The sequence below is a fragment of the Cylas formicarius genome, unplaced genomic scaffold, assembly GCF_029955315.1.
Source record: "Cylas formicarius isolate icCylForm1 unplaced genomic scaffold, icCylForm1.1 PGA_scaffold_1__22_contigs__length_36826433, whole genome shotgun sequence".
NCBI classification, from domain to species: domain Eukaryota; kingdom Metazoa; phylum Arthropoda; class Insecta; order Coleoptera; family Brentidae; genus Cylas; species Cylas formicarius.
The window spans coordinates 11,897,477-11,920,640 of NW_026844264.1; the positions used below are offsets into that span (position 1 = coordinate 11,897,477).

The following is a 23,164-nucleotide window of genomic DNA, read 5'->3' on the forward strand; positions in this document are numbered from 1 at the left end:
TGAAAATTTGACCCACTTATAGAAGGATTTGGGACATATTTTATTTTCTGACTATTCTTACTACGTTGCGTTTCGCCAAGGCTAATTTGTGCTAGTAATTGGTTCAAATACTCGGATTTAAGGTAAATTATTTTTAGAAACTTGCAGTATGACGACTTGAGTTTGAGCAGATCTCGATCATGAAGAGTTGAGACTCGAAGTTGAAATATTTTTGAATATTTTCTTGTATGCAAGGACACTGTTACTCATTTTTATTGGTATATTATGCAACTAGTGCTGTAAACGGCATTTGAGTCAAGAGATTATTTGACTCAGACGGTGCGCTGCGGAGCGAGTGTTTAATAAACTAGCGATTTAAAAAGTTTTTCTACTCCCGTCTGTAAAATGACTAATTACACACCAATCTAACGTGCGGGAAGCGCCACTCTACCACTTCAGTTTGGTTTTCCAAGGATATGAGATACTTTTTCATTTCCGAGATTTTACCGCACGGGTTTGGGAGGAATCGGATGTTTTCGGATATATTTCCCACGCCTTGAATTTTGACGTTTGTCAATTCTGACGGTCATGACAGTGAATGTATTCGTATTGTTTTGCGAAAATGTACCCAAAAACTAACGGTCGCAGAAAAAGTATAGTATGCAAAGCTGTGCTCCGCTCGTGTCAAATAAACTCGTGAGTCAAATGCCGTTTAGCGCAATTGTATTGCTTTTTCAACGACCGTTAGATTTTGGGTATATTTTTTGCAAAACAACAAGAATGCACTCACTGACGTGAACGTCAGAATGGACAAACGTCAAAATTCAAACCGGTGTGTTAATATGACGGAAATGTGTGAAGGCGTTCCAATCCGTGGGACAAGAAACACGTAGTAAAGTGATGCTTTCCTGTTTTAATTGACTTGACAGATTGTTTTTGTTGAATAAATTAAATATTAAATATATTAAAATTGATTTGGTGACTACTAATTTTGTGATATTTTTTGCAAAACCTAATTACCTTAGAAGGTCATATAGTTGCAATAATTTTATTTGAGATTTTTTTTTGCAAAGTGGCACGATGGAAAGCCCTGTTGACCGACTCCAAGTATACTAAAATGCTTTAAGACTTTAACAAGTAAATTAACCCACCTCACTTTTCCTATACAAAAAAAATTTAAAACTCTTGTTTAAAATTTATAGAGTGCGGGGGCGGAGTCATATTTCGCTCTACCTAATTAGATCGCGTTGTTTAAATACGTTTTATCGATCGAAACTGCAGGTAACGACTTTCTTGTTTTTAAATTTTAAAATATAAAACGCGAAAGATTCAGTTTCACAAACGAATCAGATAAAATACTTCCATCTTTTAGTTTAAAATATTAAGCCGTTTCTATCTCTTTTATTTTCTATAATTGTGTCTCTGTAAAGTGTTTACTAAATTCAAAACCTGCGTAGTATTTAGATCACTGAATGTGTGCATATTTATAAGGCGATTGTTAGCTCATTTATATGAGTATATATATATATATATATATATATATATATATATATATATATATATATATATATATATATATATATATATATATATATATATATATATATATATATATATATTGTAAGTGCATTAATGGTATTAATAGTAATAATAATTAATATACAAAATTCTAAGTAATTTTTGTTAAGATCCGCCATACTTGGTGTTATACCGGTAAAGATAAATATTTTCTTACGCACAGAAGATCCATTTATTGGAATATAAAATTCTGAAAATCATACAGGGTATCCCAAAAATATACTTTACGTGCGATGAACTATAATTTTTCTACAGGTGAAAAAGCTATGCATTTTCATTTATTTTTAAGTTTTAGTGGCATCAAGGATACCTTTGTTAGTTATTGTACCACCAAAATTATAATGCATTTATTGCTTTGACGTTTTAAGTATTTTAGAGTACCTTAACCGCAGACGTTCGCAGGACCGTAGTGATGGGCTGTAATGAATATTTGTGGAAAACTGAAATTTTTATTTGGAATGTAAATGGACCGCCTTAAATTTGATTAAGCACTGATGCTGCGGGGTATTTTCGAATAAGTAGAAGCAGGTGATATATATCGTTCTTAAGAGTATAATCTAAATTGCAATATGTTCGTATATTTTACGGAGGTATTTGAATTTGAGGCTGTTTTCACTGGATAGTTCAAAGAGTAAGGGTAAGTAACTGTATTATATGTATTTTGCAGGTAACAACGTTCTTCTTCTTGCATTTTTGTGTCTTCAAAGTTTTGTATACAACAACAGTCTTTTCTAAGACTATAGATTATATTCGGGGTATTAAACATTTTTTGAAGGTTTGAAGGTTTTTTAACACTTTAAAATGTGGAGCAGTGGAATGAAGCAGATGTTCCCCTGTTAGAAGAATACATAAAAACCAACGCAGAATTTGAAGACAAAGTAGAGATGGTAGTCGAACCTAATGACAATTTAGACGACGAGTTATCTCAGCAAATAAAATAACTGCTCCATTTGTCTTGTACATTGCTCAGCGAAAAAGATTGAAAACATACTTATATCCTGCTTGTTAGTGTGGGTAGATAAATTACTAGCACGGTCCTGGAATGGTTACGGGTAAGGGTCTGCTCGGCAGGGAGTTCTATAAGGGACTGCGGTTTTGGCGTAATAAACAATAGGTAAATTTATTCATGAGGTCATTTGTAAAAGCACTATAATTCTGGTCCACCTATACCCAGAAGGTTTAATAAAATTGAAACTTCGAGTAACTCAACCTATATAGATACTCACTGGTCGCGTTAGACGTCGCCATGTTCTGCAACAAAAAGACAAAATTAGTATTCGGTGCCTCCAGAATATTTCCAATTAATGTTTTAATTAAAATAATTAATAATCTACTTATTTCCAAATTCATTATCATCGATTTGTTTTGTTTCCCGGTGAGGTCTCGAAACTTTGCGGTAAGCCGATTATTTCTACTGAGGCTTTTTATTGATTAAAACTTTTAATTCCTTGACAAAGTGACCGGAGATTTACCATACTGATTGCTGTTCAATGGTCCCTAACCCACCAGACCGTCCTGTTAATATTTTTACTGCATGAGGGAATACGCCGCTGATCCCATTAAGAGTCTTAAACTGACCGACGTAAACTAGGATATTAACAATGGAGATAAAGATAAACTTTCATAAAAGTCCGATTTATTTTTAAATTGCAATCCAGAGAGCAATTTTCTAAATAATATTGGCAACGAACTCTTCATGGTATGTATCCCATAATAATCGCAAAATAATAACATGCTCGTCACATTATTTAATAATAATGTTGATATTATACTGGACTAAAATTGTCTTTGATTATATTTTTGTGAGGAAAAAGGGCTTTTCTTATGCAAAATAAATTTTTTAAAAAGGTTTTGCATGTTTGAGTCTTTGAAACCAAAGTCTTCATCGGTTCAATTCGATCCTATGTCTAGTTTGCGAGATATCGGTTCTCAAAGTTAAATAAAATTGTGAACTTCAGTTTTTATAAAGTGTGAGCCAAAATATTCATATGCAGTTTTGTTTTATCACAATTCAAAAGTATGCAAAATTATCGCACCTATTTTTGGACCCATGTTTTGTACCTTAAAATCAAACGGCCAGATTTTCAGAGAATTCCGATATTTCTTATATACCAAATTATTGAATTATAGAAACTAAAAACCGAAATAGTCATTTAAGCCGTGCATACCTTAGTCCAAAAATTAAAAATTTGATTTCAAAGATTTTCAAGGATTTTGGATGAATTTATCCGATATGAATTCTGTCCAAATGCAGAATTATTTTGTGTCATCCTGGACGTCAATGATTAAATAATTTTATTCTACTAAATTTTTCAACAAAAAATGCATAGTTGTTATATCTATTGATGAATTTTTTAATTATATTTTTCTGAAATAATGTGCAATTATAAACTAAGTCATATTTAACTTACTTATATGGAAAATGATAATTTCGGTCTTTACTAATACTTATTTTACTAAATTTATATAATAACAATTAGAAAAATACTACTGGAAATAATACACAACATGAGTTGCGAAAATTTTCCATACTTTTGAATTGTAATAAAATAAATCTCCATACAAATATTTCACTTCACTCTTAGTAAAGATTGGAAAAGAATGTTGTTGACTGGTCACAGATTTAGGAGTGGTTTCAACTACATGCCTGCTCAGGAAAATGTTATTTTTCTGATTTAAAAGAATTTCTTTATTTTTTAAAAATCGCTTTGCTTAATTCATAATGAAAAACATCAGTTTCAGTTCTACCCATCAAACCCAGGTTGTTTAGGTTTGTCAAAATACTGCGAAAATTAATCGCACGGAGGGATGGATTTAAAACATCAACAAAAGACAGTTTACGGACAATACTCATCATCTTCAAACAAAAGATTTTCAATTTTCTTTTTGACAAGGATGACGTAAAAGACTTCGCAGATTCGGATGACTTTTCTTACAACGAGACTCAATCGGAGAGGAAAGAGGATGTAATTTTCTGCCACTAAACGTCGCGAACCGTGAACATTTTCAATGTCAGTCAATTATATCGCTTAACCTAAAAAAGGAGGTTTTGTATGTATTTCTTCCAGGAATACTGAGAATTATTTTTGGAAGTACGTGGCACTGGCTTACGGTAAAAATATTTCTGTTCTGAACGCATCCTTTTATCGCAGTTTTTATTTTAATTTAAATAAACTAAAGCAAACCAAACACAGTTTTTGATATAATTGCATATTAAACAATATTTTTTCAAATGGATTGTTAAAAAATGTTTTCTCCATAAATTTATTCATTATTATTTTAAAAATAACAGAAAAAAGCTAATGCTGAAAATAAATTCAAATTTATTCCACTAACAAGATAAAACACGTTTTCCAATTAAATTTTTTAATGGAAAATATATATATACGCAAAACTGCTTCGAAATTTACTACTCATAGTCCTTTGAAATTAAAAATGTGTAGTTAGTTAGTTCCGTTTGACGTTTCCCTAGTTCCAAATTTCGATTCAAAAACTTACTGAAACAAAATAAACACAATTAACTTTTAAATGTCACGAAGTGATCTAATTATTACTCCGGCCAAACAATATACAAACTGAATTTCCTTTATATGATATGCATGTAAAGGAATTTTAACAAAACTACCATGCGTGTAGGCTAAACAAAGGTATACATTTCCGAATGACGTGGTTACTTTCAAACCTACACACAAACGCACATGAGCTTGAATGCCGTTGTTAATATTAAAAATCCTATAACGGACGAAGAATGAAATTTTGGAATGTACAATATAACTGATTAATAGCAAATGCTAGCGAGCTTAGCTTGAATAAACTTTTCGACAAAAAATAGTGAGGAAAAGTAAATTATCTCCTAACAAGTGAGTAAATACATGTTTGTGATGTTGTCAAAGACCTCAAGAATCGTAAGGCGGATGGTGGTCCTCATTTTATCTACATCGACAAATCATTGTAACTTAGTCAATATAGTAGTGCTGAGGGATTTTACGAGAAGTCAATCTGATGTGATTTACACAGATTTTCTGGGGCCTTTGACACATAATATTCCTCTGCAAAAATTAGCCAACAATTTTGGTTTTCATAGTTATCTGCTTCGATTTTTTTAATCATATTTGTATATGAGATCACAGGGAGTTTCATTTATTAATGATTTCGTGTGTTTAGTTTATGATTCTAAATAGTATATTATGCCACAAGTGCGGTAAACGGCATTTGACTCACGAGGTTATTTGACACGATCCAAGCGCAGCGGAGCGTGTTTTTAATAAACGATAAAAATTAAAAAATAAAAAATTAATAAACGAGTTAAAAAGTTTACCGAACGTGTTGCATACTATACTTTTTCTACGACCGTTGGTTTTTGGGTACACTTTCGCAAAACAACACGAATGCATTCACTGACATGACCGCCAGAATTGACAAACGACAAAATTGAAAGCCTGGGAAATATCTCCGAAAACATCCGATTGCTCCCAAATCCGTGCGGTAAAATCCCGGAAATGTCCGAAGTGGTTCGGAATCATGGGAAACGAAACTGACGTGGTAAAGTGACGCTTCCCGCACGCTAGATCGATGGGTAATTAGGTATTTTACAGACGGGAGTAGAAAAATAGTATATTATGTAACAAGTGCGGTGAACGGCATTTGACTCCCGAGTTTATTTGACACTAGCGGAGAGCAGCGGAGCGAGCTTTCAATAAACGAGTAAGTTAAATAGTTTACCGAACGTGTTGCATACTATACTTTTTCTACGACCGTTAGTTTTTGAGTACATTTTCGCAAAACAACACAAATCCATTCACTGAGATGACGGTCAGAATTGAGAAACGTCAAAATTCAAAGCGTGGGAAATATCTCCGAAAACATCCGATCGCTTCCAAATCCGTGCGGTAAAATCCCGGAAATGTCCGAAATGGCTCGGATTCGTGGGAAACGAAACTGACGGGGTAAAGTGACGCTTCCCGCACCCTAGATCGCGGGGTAATTAGATATTTTACAGGGAGTAGAAAAATACTTTTATGTGCTGATGATTTAAAACTTTATGCTATAATGAAGAATTGTATTGACTAACTAAAACTTAAACAAGCCTTACAGAGAATATGTGGTTGGGCTATAAAAAATAACCTACTTTCATACTCAGAATTCTTTTGTGCTGATCTTTAGCAGATAGAAGAAACAGGTAGAATTTAAATATAAAATATAAAACAGTGTTGGCTAGAGTTGTGGAGATACTGTGTTCCCTTTGATACTCAGTTATGTTTCAACGCACATGTAAATAACATAACAGGTACAGTGTATAGTTTTAAAATAAGCAATTGTGAAAATTGTATCATCATTTGCCCAAAGTATACTTCAATATTGTTCTTTTATATGGAGAATGCCATCGAAAAAGTCCAATATTAGTTTCTGATTTATTTGTATTATCGTAATTATCGCTTCTCCCAAATTCGCGTACCAAGCACGGACATTCTGGAATCATACAATCTTCAAATTCTAAAAAACAGCAGAAATGTGTGTGCAGTATATTTTTATACAAATTGTTAAATCATATTATTAATTCTCCCTTATTATTAAATCAAATTAATATTATAATCTGTTATATGATGTTCCTGCGAATATAACACGAAATTATGTTAATTCGGCAGTTATTGTTTTGTGTAGTCAAATCCGCTAACAGTGTGATTCATGGCATGTTTCGTCAGTTAGTAAGCTTAATTGTAAATTCTTTGAAATATGGATTTAATTATTAATTCGTAAACTTGTATTTCTTAAGTTGTTCCCAGCCTACTCTGTAAATAAGTAAATAAATAAATAAATCAAAATCCCATACCGCATCTTCATTGAGTCCAAAAAACCTAGTAGCAATTAACAAAAAACAACTAAAACTATTTTACTTGTCCAAAAAGTTAAAGGTACGTGGCCCGGTCACCTGCTGTGTCTGTATTGTATTATTTATACCGCTTTTCGCGCAGGTTTGGCCGGTTAAGTTTCGAACCGAAGAAAACAGGATAAAAAGTTCCATTTGTGTGCATATTTTAAAAACTTTAGCCTGCGTACTGTTATGGCTCTGTGGTATTTGTATAGAATGTAAACTACACAACGTAATAGTAATACGGCACTTTTAATCCATTTAGAATGGCTTTGACATCTTTTGAAGAACTGCATACTTTATCGCATTATTTTTGGTTAGTTTTGGGTAAATTCTTAGCTTCATTATTAGGCAACAAAAACCTTTATTTGCTATATTTTTCTATAAGAACATAAACTATAAATTATAATCAATGTAAATTCTAATTATGAATTGGTGAATTCTAAATTGCAAACTTTGCAATCGAATGGAAAGGTAAGTGTTGGAGAGGTAAAAAGTTGTAAGGCATTTTGGTGATGCAAAAGTTGCTATTTTGAGGCGAATATCTGATGAGATAAAAAATATTTAAATAGTGAAGATTGATAAAACAGTAATGTAACTATTAATTTTTTTATTTCAATATTGCGTATAAGCATTTGTATCTCCATAAATTCCTCTTCAGTAGAGTCTATTATTGATAGATTGTTATCTGAATTCCAATAGTGGAAGTAAGCGTTGGTATCATCGAGGTTAACAATAGCATCAGGTATTTCTGAAGGCCAGAAATCATAGCCTTTTTTGCAAAGCTTTTGATAGTATACATACTTATTTTATTTAGAGGCTCCTCCTCCTGAAATTTTGGCAAGACATTATTTTTAAAATCATGTTTGCACAGTCGTCGCTGGGAATTTAAACAATGCTAAAATCAATACCGTCTATCAAACTCTAAAAACCGATGATCGATAAATGTGAACGCCAATATAAGCCGGTTGCCGAATCTGAATCTAATGGTGTGAGCAGCTATATTTGAACGAATGTTCGATTCCTTATTCGGTTTTCTTCAGGTTCGGTACCAGATAGTGTGAAAGAGGGAAATATATTCAGCAAAAAGGCAGCAGAAACCTAAATACCATGATCATCACACATTGTATGGTGACAGATCAAAGCAGGCTTGGGATAGAAAATATTATTTATGAATACGGTTTAATTGGTTAGTGGGAGATGCGAAAACCAATTTCCAAAACTATAGCACCGAGACGTATCTAATTACTTGGAAATATGTATATTAAATATGGAATGTTGAATTAGATCCTATATTTATGATAACAACAGGCATTCCCAACACATGAGTGAAAAGTTCTCTCACAGCAAATATCATCTGGTGTTCCGAAATATTACCGTAAATTAACGCATCCCGGCACACGGAGTTAATACGAGCTTTTAATAGGGAAAACATATTTACGTGCGGGAGCGAGCGAAACGACAAAGTCAACTAAATAAATATATGCCGTTTTAAGAATTTAAAGGTCAAAATAAGTTGGGGCACCCTATTGTAATGAGGGAAGTGGAGCGCTTTTGACGTTCCCCCTTGTTTTGAACAAGCTAAAAACAGTCGGCGTCAATGGAAATTGTAATAATATTTCTGTAATTACAAATCCATCAGATTTTAATGACAGAGAAAAATACCAACTAATAATCATGAATCCTCAACCTCTAAAGTTACATTCTTTAATTAAATTCAACAAACAAGAGATGCCAAGAAGGCCCGTAGTTTCTTTTGTAACAGCACCGTCAGTTAAATTCGCAGTTAGATTAATATCATATTTGCCTTTAAATTTAAATATGTTATCAAAAAATTGTTGGAACTAAATTACAAGGTTATAGACATTAAAATTCCTCTTAAAGCAATTCTAGTTTCATTTGTCGTCCAAAATCTATTTCCATTGACGTAATAAACATAGTAGACAATAATCTCACTCAGAGACAAGTCAGCCTTATTATAAAACAAGACTTGCTAGATAGTTTTATAGTTTGTGTAGACTAAAATTATTTTGAATTTAATGGTCAATTTTATATTGCTAAAAAAGGATTAATTATGGGAATCCCGCTTGGTCCACTACATGCAGAAATTTTCATGGACAATTCAGAAAATATCATACATATATATCCCCTGAGTAAATAATTTCTCTGGTGGCATAGATACGTAGAGGACGTTTTAGCTTGGTTCACTGGAACAGAAGGACAAATGCAGTTCTTTTTTCAATGATATTAACTCCATGCATAATCGTATATAATTTACCACAGAGACGAAATTAGATATCTCTTTAAACATTATACTATAACTAAACTACAAAAAAATTAGATTTTTTTATTTACCATAAACCTTCACACACGGACACAATAACACATAATAAGTCAAATCACCCTCACACATACAAAATGGCTACCTTTTTTGATTTTGAAAATGAAATAAATATTATAAAACAACTAGCTTTTAACAAAGGTTACGACCCCTCTTTGATAGAAAAGATTAAAATTAAAAGCAGTTTCAAATAACTTCTATCCCTTATTAAACACCGTAAAAATTTTAATACAATAAAATACATAGGGAGAACCTAGCAAGAAAATTTCGAAACAGCTATCTAAATTTGGTCTTAAGATTGCTTTTAAAATTGAAAGCACCACAACATTTTTTTTTAAACAATAAAAGTAAATCACGAAAAACTCAAAAATCCGGAGTCTACAAGTTAAAGTGTGGATCATGTCCCATAATGTATATGGGACAAACAGATAGAACTTTTAAGAAACCCCTTAATTAAGTTCGGATTTTAATTATGCAATTCAATTAAATTCAGAAATGGACAAGTTTGTCGATAATTTTGATATTCTACATAATCAAAAAACTTAATTTGTTATAAGCTATGGAGATTAACAATTTATTACTATCTATTACTTAATGACCTTTTCTAAATTTATACGTGTAGAAATATTGTCATATTTTGTATTTGATAAAGGCACGGTGTTGCTGAAACAGCTGCCCTAAATTATTAAATAACTGTAAAAATCTGGAATTTTTTTGTTCTAATTTAATTGTGAAATGGATTTTCATCATGTAAAAGCCACCTCAGTACTATTGAGTTTATTTCTATTAAAAAGGCGAGAGAAACAACTTTTTATAAGATTGTTTGAAAATACGTATATGTTTAAATCCGTTTTTATTGAAATACTTAACAATAATATAATATAATAATATAAAATTTGACAAATACAGACACAGAAAAACCTCTGTTAGTGACCACTCTCATAAAACGACAACTCGTGTCTTGCATTCACGATAAAGGGAGAGACTAGGTAAGTGGTATTGTTTGTAGATAATTCAACATCGCATTATAAAATTGAACTGGACGCTGTGAAATTTTTTTTTCGTCAAAAAAACACCATCCAATTTTAAACAAAACATTATTCATAATTTTAAGATGCTCTACCGAAGTTGCCTAATTATTTTAACTTGTAACGGGTGTCCACTAGACCAAATTTGAAAAACACTAATAACCAAAACTAACCAACGCTTAATGCTGGATTTGGGTGCAACGTAGATATGGATGACGTCGGTGGAGAAAAAAATATCCACCTTGCAAAACGGTTTCCTATTTTAAATAATACTTTTTTCGATCGGAAACAATTTCAACTACATAGACCAAAGCACTGACCATCATTACCACCTATGAGGAAGCAGGCTGGTCGGACTTTATCCTTAATGTGAAATCTCTGCTTTAAAATTTGTCACCACCTTGGAAAGTAAATATGTATTTGATTTTAACATTCTAAAATAAGGAAACATTTTAACTATACATTTTCCATGTAAAATGAAAACTAAAAAAGGACTTTTTTTGTATATAACTTTCACATACAATGAAAAAGGTGTATGCGAGAGCGTGCGTTCAGTTTGGTACGACTGAATGCGACTGAGCAACGCATTATCACCATCGATAAAATAATTTTAATTAAATTTATTTTCTTTTAGTTTATATTTTATGACAAGAACAGTAAACGACTCAAAAACAGAGCCGAAATTCGCTACATCAGTTACTGAACCTAATTATATCATAATTACATAACAGATGAACCTCAGGATTGTAATGTTGTCAGAAACACACCTGTTATCGTATTGTTCCCGACGATTAAAATATTTCCGATGGGTAAATGTAAAATAATTTCAAAGTGTTTTTCTTTTAAGGGTATTAGTCTTTAATTTCTGCTCCTAAATATACGGAAATTCGTCCCTAATTTGTTAAATGCAGAATACGTATTTCCTGTGCATTTTTTAAGCTAAAACCGTCTGTCTGTGTTTTATTCTTTTTTCATTACAAGTTGGCGAACTAGAATTTATAGCGAATAGAGTTAGTTAATAGGAAACCAAAAGCTTTTTTAAATATTCTTATTTTAATAAACTAATCTTTATAAAATTCTTTTATTATACCGCAATTTCTCATTTATCCGCTTTATTTCATATAAAAAAAAATTCAAAATCTCTTTATTATAACTAACCAAAACTATGGGGTTTTACACCGTTCGACATCTATTGTGTATACATAAAATAATCTAAAACTGTGTGATTCTAATCCTAAGTACAGCTATATGCTAACGTAAACGAAACAAAATACATTAAAAGCATGGACTACGTAATCCGCCGTTTATCTGAATTCAGGAACACAAAATTAACGGGACCAAAATCGGTACGAATTTATATATCCATTGTTGTAAATCTTGAAATACGTTTCCTCGAGTTACTGATTTAAGTACGTTTTGAATGCACATTTAGGTCCCGATTCCGGCACTGAGTCGGAAATCAAATGAGGATGCTTTTGAAAATAAGCGACCCGATTCTTTTTTTAGCGGTGACCGTCGATCTAAGTTATTGGATTTTTTGGGATTTTAAGAGGTTTCCAGGATCATTTTTTGAATTATACTCTGACTAATCTATGCCCATGAGACATTGTGAAATGTCAAAAATATATCACTCGAGTCTATTCCTTGACAAACCTGACCATTCCATGACAAACTTTGTAGAGTTATGATTCAAAATTATACGTAGCGTACTATCAATTTCATGCTGTATTAATTAATAAACATTTTTTAAAATGGTAAATTCTTGTCTGGCAAACAAAGTGTCCGGAAATTATGTTCAAAAAATATGCATATTCATATATATAGTATTTATTCGAAAACTCAAAAACACCAAAACGGAGACAAAACAAAAAGTATCATTGATAGCAAAACTCTATTTCAGAAAGGTGTAGGTAAACCTCATTAAAAATGCAAAAGGACTACAGAGTTATCACAAAATTCTGCTTTGATATTTATTGCAGTGCCACCCGGGTTTGGATCAATTTATTAGTTTGGGCTATTATTTTTCAGTCACCAAAACTAAAATTGTGTGCCAAAGGCATCCCCGAAGGTCTTACGTACATTGTAGTGGGCATCCTTATTTTTTATTAAACAATATTCAAAAAGTAGGGTTGACAATCATTGATTTATTGATAATCATAATATTCTTCTTGATCTGAGGAACTCTCATCTACTTTAAACTTTATAGTCAATGGTCCGAACTTTATAGTTAATGGCAAGATCCAACATTTTCTCCTCATCTTTGATTGATATGCTGAACTATTCCACTAGGCCTCTGGTGTCATTTCCTCGATGGCTTGATAAAGCAGTAGCTTAAGGTCTTTTATATTGAATGAATATACATCATTTATCAAAATAAATAAGAACTAAAAGTTCAGATTTTCACGAAATTATATATTTTGACATGACAATTGTTTTGACAACACCAATTGATAATTGGTGTTGTCGAAACAATTGTCATGTCAAAATATATAATTTCGTGAAAATCTGAACTTTTATTTCTTATTTATTTTCAAACAACCTTGTTTCAGCAAATTTGTTAAATGTGACATGAAATTATCTTGAAATTCAATATTTTTGCTGGTTAAGCAAAAGGATAATTTCTTGTCGTCTTGAAGATAAAGGTGAATCGTGAATGCATTATCCATAACTACTATTGAATCAGCCCCCTTTTAACCAAAATATGTCCCCATGATTGCCTCCCGTATGGAGTGAATGAAAAGCTAGCAACCTTCTTTTAAAAATCCCTTTTCGCTCCCAAATTTATAGCATTATGAGGCATCTTAATACCCATTCAGAAGAAAGATCATGAAAAATCGACTATGTTTGCCTTGACGTATTTGTGGTAGGGATTTCTTCTGCTCTATTCAGTACTGCTTTATACCTATCAAGTATTTTCGTCGCCAGCAAAACTCCATATTTTTTAGCCTACAAGTTTTCACGTTATCAACTGAATATTGTCATCACGACCAAGCTGCATTATACTGCATTAAAATCTTATCTAAAACAAAAAAAGCGAACTTTTTTTCGAATGACACTTTGTATGTTTTCATCAAGGTCTGCCTGTTACCTTCTGGGGAGGTTTCTGTAATAGTATATTATGCAACAAGTGCGATAAACGGCATTTGACTCACGAGTTTATTTGACACGAGCGGAGCGAGTGGCTAAAAAACGAGTGACTTAAAAGGTTTACCGAACGTATTGCATTCTATACTTTTTCTATGACCATCAGTTTTTGGGTACATTTTCGCAAAACAACATGAATACATTCACTGACATGACCGTCAGAATTGACAAACGTCAAAATTCATAGCGTGAGAAATATCCCCGAAAACATCCGATTGTTCCCAAACCCGTGCGGTAAAATCCCGGAAATGTCCGAAGTGGCTCGGATCCGTGGGAAACGAAACTGATGTGGTAAAGTGACGCTTCCTGCACCCTAGATCGGTGTGTAATTAGGCGTTTTACAGACGGGAGTGGAAAAACGGAATTTGACTCAAGAATTTACTTGACACGAGCGGAGCGAGTGTTTAATAAACGAGTGACTTAAAAAGTCTACCGAACGTGTTGCATACTATACTTTTTCTACGATCGTTAGTTTTTGGGTGCATTTTCGCAAAACAAGACGAATACATTCATGACCGTCAGAATTCACAAACTTCAAAATTCAAAGCATCGGAAATATCTCCAAAAACATTCGATTGCTCCCAAACCCGTGCGGTAAAATCCGAGAAATGTCCGAAGTGGCTCGGATGCGTAGGAAACGAAACTAACGGGGTAAAGTGATGCTTCCCGCACCCTAGATCGGTGTGTAATTAGGTATTTTACAGACGGGAGTAGACAACATTATTTTCCGCAATCAAGTTGTTGAAAACGCTCTCGAAATTTGTTGTTAAGTTTGCTTTTTCAGAAAACAGATTTAGAGTGATAATTTTCGTCGTAACGCGATCAATAAAATTTAATCCCACCAAGGATTTCTGACAGCAATTAGCCGGATTTTAATCTGTTTGCCGTATTTCTAAACGGCTCTTCATATGCAAGTTGTATTACACGGAGCCGACGCAATTTATCTCGTTGCTTTGAAACGACCCACAGTTATTTGCTCAATGCATTAAATTTTGTCACGCTGACAAGAGAGTCTTTTTGACAGGCCTTTTTTCTCCGTAAAAAAGGACTAAAGTTTCCTTTAAAGATTAAGCGAACAAACGCGGTCCAGGAAAGCCTGTCAAGAACGCAAAAGTTAATAAAAGTAGGAAACGCCTACTTGCTATAGAGCACAATCTGGAAAATCAACTCGCGTCAAATGTATTTTAGATAAACAAGAACGTACAAAATCTAAAGCACCCTTCTCAAAATAGTAATTGTGTGAAGCGAATGAGGTAGCGAGCACACGCGGTACGCGTAAAGATCTAAAGCAAGAAAAAAATATTTCCAATGTCAATCTAAGAAAGACCGTTTGTACTTATAGTTACTTGGCAACGTAAGTACGAGAAGAACTATTTATCTACCTTGGTTGGCTCCCTATAACATTTTAATTAATTTTATTATGAGCGGACAAAATAGCACCCATAACAAAAAATTTATCTTTTTTGAGTATGGATTTGGAAAAGGAAAGAAAGATAAAAGAAAATAACAGTAAAATAGAACGGGATAAAATTGCAAGGTTAATGTTTTATTAATGTAATAAAATGTTTGATTTGAAATGTAAACAAACACACAGTTTTTAAGTCAATTTATTTTTAGGGGTATTTTGGGGCAACGCTTTTTATTTGTATCATATATAGAATAGACAAAAATCTGAATAGCTCGAATTATTGCAAAAAACAGAAACAAAATGCTTTTCGAGTTCGAGTATTTGAAACGTTTTTTGAACAAAATGACATCATGTATTGTAATTTTGTCAAAATAAAAATATATCCAAGATTTTTGGCATATATACATTTAAAATCAAACCATTGTACTATTGTTTGTAAAAACACAATATATACGCCAAAAATAGCTTAACGAAACATTAACAATGCCATGATGTTTTAACAGAATTATGATCGTCATGTGAATCACTGGTATGCTAGCAAACCAGCGAGGTTGTTTTTAGTTTGAAATATTGAAGAAGAAAATGTCAATAAATAGCATGCTTTTGCAAAATTGTGCCACGTTACTGCAAAATTACGTAATACATTTTAGCTACATTTTTCATCTATCGAAATTGCAGTATGAGAACTACCAAAAGACATAATTAGAGCTGCCACGAAAGTGAAACTCTCAGAAACAGTAAAATATAAATTCGGCCTCTTGTTCCGTTCGTTGAAATTCGCCCTACTATCAAATACCTAAAGATGTTTGGAAATCGTGGTGCATAGAAAACTTTTTGCACTTGAGAGATAATAAAACCGATAGTTTGCACGCAATATTAGTTCTAAACCGAAAAACTTTCTATATAGGTTGAAAGTTGAAGAACTCGATTTGTTCGGACCTTATTATATTGCCACTCGTCCGTCCTGAAACAGTTCTTGATGTGAAATTGATTATACTAGCCTAAGTTCCCAAATAACTACTCAAAACTAAAAAAAATATGCCGCAAGTCTATATATATAGTGCTTAAAAATCGACAACCGAGAGCCAGAATTCTGTTAACGAGAACTATGAAAAAGTTACTACACCTAATTACCTAACCTATATCATTCTTGATAACTAGAAAACACGATTTTTAGTTTTATCGATTATTTGTTATTTTTGGGATTTAATTCAGAGTTGGCATAAGATGGCCGGCTGATTTGTTGCTTTTTTTCTAATTTTTAGTAACAGACTTATTTAATTTTTCAAGCGATTTTCTGAGAAGCTCAAAATTACAAACTAACAAAACACAACATAACAAAATTTTAAAAGTAAATTTAAAACAGCAATTTTACATTTCATGGTGATCTATAATGCTATTTTTAACATTTCATTGTCGGTTAGGAAATTTTAAATAATTTTAAATAATAAGACTCGGAATGTCTGGAGCTCGTACTAAAAGCCCGGAGCGAAAAATGGTAAAAAATTCACTAGCGATCTATTCAAGGCGTATAATGCCGACCGCAGTATATTCAAAGATCTATTTGAAAGCACAGCGACTAAGCTACGAGCAAGCGACCCAAGCAAGAGAACGAGGCATTATAAGCTTTTATTAAATATGCTTTCCAGTGCAAAACATTTACCCGGGGCCGTAACAACTTTTAAAGAAAATGTTATATTTTATTAATTATAAGAGGATGCTAGATAATGTTGCCGTAAAATGCAGCACACTCTCCTCCTTTTTTGTTATCTGCATTGTCTGTCCATACTACTGTCCTTTCAGCCAGGATGTTTTTGTTTGACCGCACGTTCCCTCAATTTTTCCCTTTATGATCCAAGAAGACTTGTGGGTGTCCCTAATATTAATTGTGTTGACAACTTCTATACTTTATTTACTTATCTTGCAGTCTGTATGAATGTGGCTCTCGCTTGTTCGATTCTAACCTTTATTTCCAATGAATTTTCCTCGCTTTTATTTGTATACTAGTTACCGCCAATAATTTATTTTTCTTAACTCTGCCTACTCTATTTGTATCAATCAGCAATTCCACTTGTGGGTTATGTTGCTTATCTACCAGCTACTAAATTTGAAACATTTCACTAATGGCTAAAATTTAAAATAATATTCATCCAACGCGATACAAATTCGGGCAAATAAAAAGGAAAAAATTGGTTTACTTGGACCTGCTTTAAATGTTACACTTAAAATTGCGATTTTCTTCAAATGAAACATACTGAGAAGTACTCAGTACTCGTTATTAATTACAGTAGTATATTTCAAGAAGTATTTGCTTTATATTAAATTCTTCAAAATGAAAGGGAATCTCGGATGACATAACTATCAGAGAACAAAATATTGTTTTTCTATTCCCGTCTGTAAAATACCAAATTACCCACCGATCTAGCGTGCGGGAAGTGTCACTTTACCACGTCAGTTTCATTTCCCATGAATCCGAGCCACTTCGAACATTTCCGGGATTTTACGGATCGGATGTTTTCGGAGATATTTCCTACGCTTTGAATTTTGACGTTTGTCAATTCTTACGCTCATGTCAGTGAATGTATTCGTGTTTTGCGAAAGTGTACCCAAAAACTAACGGTCGTAGAAAAAGTATAGTGTGCATCACGTTCGGTAAACTTTTTAACTCACTCGTTTACTAAAAACACGCTTCGCTAGTGTCAAATAAACTCGTGAGTCAAATGCCGTTTACCGCACTTGTTGCTCCTGTCTCTAAAATACCTGATTACCCACCGATCTAGTGTGTGGGAAGAGTCACTTTACCACGTCAGTTTCGTTTCCCATGAATCCGAGCCACTTCGGACATTTCCAGGATTTTACCGCACGCTTTTGGGAGCGATCGGATGATTTCGGAGATGTTTCCCACGCTTTCAATTTTGAGGTTTGTCAATTCTGACGGTCATGTCAGTGAATGTGAATATGTGTTGTTTTGCGAAAATGTACCTAAAAACTAACGGTCGTAGAAAAAATATAGTGTGCAACACGTTCGGTAAACTTTTTAACTCACTCGTTTATTAAAAACTCGCTCCGCTCGTGTCAAATAAACTCGTGAGTCAAATGCCGTTTACCGCACTTGTTGCATAATATACTATTTTGGTGACTGGAGTTTCATTCTGTATTGCGCATAGTCATGACTAGTTAATATTACGTTTGTGACCTATTCTAATAGCTTGCACCTCTATCCGAATAACTGACTCTAATTACTTTATCAAAAGTGGTTTTCTACTCCCGTCTATAAAATACCTAATTACACACAGATCTAGCGAGCGGGAAGAGTCACTTTACCACGTCAGTTTCGTTTCCCATGATTCCGAGCCACTTCGGACATTTCCGAGATTTTACCGCACGGGTTTGGAAGCAATCGGATGTTTCAGAGATATTTCCCACGCTTTGAATTTTGACGTTTGTCAATTCTGACGGTTATGTCTGTAAATGTATTCATGTTGTTTTGCGAAAATGTACCCAAAAACTAACTACTACCTTTATTCTACGGATTATCTCTTTCCGCAAGACTTTTTAATTTTCTCGATAGGAAGATGGATAACATTTTATGAGCTAGAACAAACAATTTTCGAAATGGCTAGTGAATGAAAAACAGATTTCGTCTTACAAATTCAGGAATAGCGCAGAAGTAGATTTATATATGGTGAAACTACAAGTGCGAGCATTTAACAATAGGTGCCTAAGCAAGAACGTGTTCACTTATTCAAATTTGCCGGATCAAATTAGAAAATAATGGTCTGCTCCGCTAGAGTTGTTGCTTCGTCGTAAACAAAACCACGGAGTCGATTAAATCCTAGGAAAATTTGCTTGCGCACTTTAAAATTGTGTGGGTAATTTTAATAGCTTTTTTTGATACGAGTGTATTGATATTCAGGAATACAGGTTATATTGTAAAATTATTATAATTAATAAACTCATTTGGAAATTTAGGAAAAGCTGTGTTTGTCGTCCAATTCGATGAAATTAAACATATATAAATTGGGCGATATTTAAGCAAGGTAATTAAAATATTTAAATATAGTATCAACAGTAATACAATATTAGTTCAATAACCAATACATCATCGATGTTCATTCCAATGAAAGGAAGCTTATCGGAAAACTGTTTTAAATGTTTAAATACGATAATCCGACTTTCAAAAAAACTTCCAAAGGATACGGAAATACCTATTTCTATATCAAAACCTCATCTGCTTACAAAAGTTTTCGTAAATCTTATTTTGATTTATTTCGAGAAAGAATTCATCATACCCATGAAGAAAAAGATCAAATGAATAAGAATCTTCTATCTGCGACACTTTCCACATAAAGCCAAGCCTATGGAGACGCTACGTTGATGACACTTTTGTTATTTGGCCTCATGGTCAAAAATATACTTTTTACCATTGAAACAGAAACTAATAGTGGTTACCCATTCTTATATCTCATATTCTTATTAATGCATTGTCACACCGCCATGCGGCCCATAAGACATCCGTTATCAACGATGTTGTTTATACAGCCACAAAACTATCTCAACCGTGATCACTGGGCCCAGAATTACAACACCTTCACATCTGCTCTTCTCTCAAATAATTTCGACACTGGACATATTAAGCCTTCCATTACAATTACATACACTTCGCTATAACCTCCCAAAGAAAATGAACCCGAAAGCAACCCCACACTAGCCATTGTACTCCTTCCTAACATTCAAAACATTGCTGACCACATATCAAAAAACCTTATTAAATTAAATTTAATACTTGTCCAAACACCTCTCAACATCTTCGATCTATCCATCAAACAAAATTCGGTTTGGGATAGTTTGCAGCATGGTATTGCAACACTTCAAAATTCTTGTGTGTAATGGCTTCTTCGGTGAAAGAAAAATCCGAAAATCCATAGACATCGCTAAACATCCAAACAACCTTAACCACGACTCAGGTCTTTACCATTCACCAATCAGTCATCCGAGACAATATTCATGTCCCTCCTTTAGTTTTGCCCCCCTAAAACCAGTTTCATTTCAGATGTGAAGAAGCAAACATGATGAGTGGCCAAACGGCAGCAAGTTAAATTATTAAAGGAAACGAAGCAGGCCAGTGGAAACTCACAAAAAAAGCCTGGGAAACTCAGCAAAAACCCTTGATCATAATACATGCGATTATCTTTATTAGTCAAGTATAAAATGTGAATAAAATATTTAATAGAATAGGTTTTTTTTTTCAAAGAAACTTCCACAGGCTACTGTAATACTTTTTTTCGCCAATCATCTTGTTGCCTTCTTCAGAGCTTGACTGAAAGTATTACCGTTACGTTACCTAGTTTGACTCAACAAAAACCGATGCAGGAGTAATGCAAAAGTTTTATAAGAGGTATTTACTTATTGCATTTAAATATATATGAAAATTAAAAGCTTTTATATGTAATATCTTCCGACGTATGTAAACATTTCGTAATAACAGGAATAAAATCTATGTTTATATTTATTTAATTTAATAGAAGATCCTGGCGATTCGAAATAAACCGGTAATACTTTTGCATTTTCTATTTACCAAATATTATATGAAGATTACAGGGGCAAAAGATCAAGGTCTCATAAAAATGGATTTTTAATTTTCAAGGCTTACCTTTTAGTATAGCTTAATTTGTCACCAAGTATTGATTGGTTATATTTGAAGCTGCAAAAATTGTTATTGTTTATACGACATGATAATTCGTCATAGATAATGTACTAGCACTTATTGAAATGAAAAAACATACAACTTATTAAACAAAATGGTAAATAAGTTGTCATAAAAAAAAAACAATGCCCGATTGCCATATCCATGAGCATTAGACTTTTTTTTCCCCGGTGTATCTTTTACCAATTACTTTTGTATATCCCATACACATGCCATCCTTTTATTTTTTGTCTATTATTTTTAAACGGATAGCAATGGTCAAACTATCGAAATACACCTAAAAGGAGTTTTCCTACCTGCATTTGATAGAAATGAACAAATCCGAATGCCAAACTCTTGAATGGGTAGAAATAGTTGATAGATTGTCCTGTTGGCATGTACAACGAGGTTTTGTTACATTTTACGACATAGTCCGGTATTTGACTGTGGTTAATTTTTATGAAGGTCGAACCGCAGGCCTACCTCGCTTGGGTTTCTCTTTGTAACCCTTAATAAATAGGTTGGCAATTCCACAATGACGTTCCAGATTTGATTGGTGAGATAATTCGATTATTATTAGTCCATGTAGGAAAAAATCCATTCTTACTTTAAAATGTTTATTATAAATATAAATGAAGGAGTAAATTTAGCTATAAAACAATGTTAGAATATTTAAAAAAAAGTTATTCTCACTCACCTTCTGGCACTAGTCGACTTCTGTAAACATTTTCGTCTTCGATGACATGATTTTATTCTTCTTAAACTGGGTTAGATATGTCCCCATGTCAGTAATATCAGATTAAAATTTGCAGTCATTTGGTGGAATATGGACAACTTTGAATCCCCGCTCCATGATCAACTTGTCCACATTATACTTCTTATCAACTGTTCCCGCCTTAAGAACTGCCAGTAACTGCTTCTTTGAGTAGGAATTTTTAAAATTCATATCATTTTCAAGAAAAATAATTGAATGACTTCTTTAGTCGATGATGAATTTGGTAGTTTTTCCGCTTGTGCGTTGTACATCACAACACTGTTTGGCCGAATATTGGGAAGCACTTTTTCAGAAAATTATTTTTCAAAGATGTCTGCTGTCATATTTTCGTTGTAGTCAATATTTGATTCTTTGACATCTTTTGCAGAAAACAACAAAGCGTTATCTACCCAACCAGCGAACATTGACTGCTGTTACCATCCTTTGTTGACGATATCGTGGCTATCAAACCAGGCCTCATCTAAATATATGATGGAGACGTTTTTAGCACGAATTTATTGGATTTCTCTCAAATATCTTGTCCTCCGCTCGGAAATTCTCCTTGATTTCATCAAAACTTGTCTCTTATTGATGGTTTCTTTTTCAACACTTATTGTTCAAAACACTATGCAACTCTGCACGTAAAGTTTTAATTGTTAAAAAAATATTCTTCTGATATGCATTTTATATCCACCGTGGTGCATGTCAAGTAGACTTTTAGGGACCCTACGATCCTTCCGCGTTTTCCTTTCTTGGACACCATTCGCAACTATGTCAGGTACCGAAAAATTAGAATTTGGACAGCAACCGGCAAATGTGTCCGAGTCTCTGATCCATTTGAATTTGATGGATGTTCATCAGCAATGATTATTACGTAATCGACCACAATCTCAACTTCTTCGTCGCTGGACATTGCAAGTGACTAACAAAATTAAATAATGTTAGTATTTGGTAAGAAATATATTGCAATAAAATGTAAATGGTACCTCAATAAAAATGGCACACAAACTCGTGAAAAACAATTGAATAACAGTAAGTTTGTAATTATTAATTACAAACACAAGACGGAATAGAAATAACTCCCAAGCTACGACAGGTAAGAAAATTCTGTTTCATAAAATTGACAGCACAAATTAATCAATGGCAAACTGGGAAAAGATCCATTAAAAATCAATTATCTACATAATATTTTGTATTGCTTTTCTAGGAAAATTTTTTAGTCATTATGTCATACACTTAATTTGGAAATCAGTTTAAACTTTCTAATGTGTTTCTAATATAGGAGGTTAGCCCATCTAATAGACAAATTCAACTTGAAATCGAGCAACCTCAAGTAGGGACAGTTTTAGGAAAATTTATAAAAGGCAAAATAATATG

General features: G+C 33.1%; 1 protein-coding gene across 1 annotated transcript in view; it reads right to left on the reverse strand.

The window, feature by feature from the left end:
- Positions 1–23,164, reverse strand: part of LOC132696455 (PDF receptor-like) — a 55,210-nt gene that overhangs the window by 26,398 nt on the left and 5,648 nt on the right. Inside the window, exon 2 of the mRNA XM_060661272.1 lies at positions 2,784–2,808. Coding sequence (XP_060517255.1) covers positions 2,784–2,805 — 22 coding nt within the window. The 5' untranslated portion in view covers positions 2,806–2,808. The remainder of the gene's footprint in view (positions 1–2,783; positions 2,809–23,164) is intronic.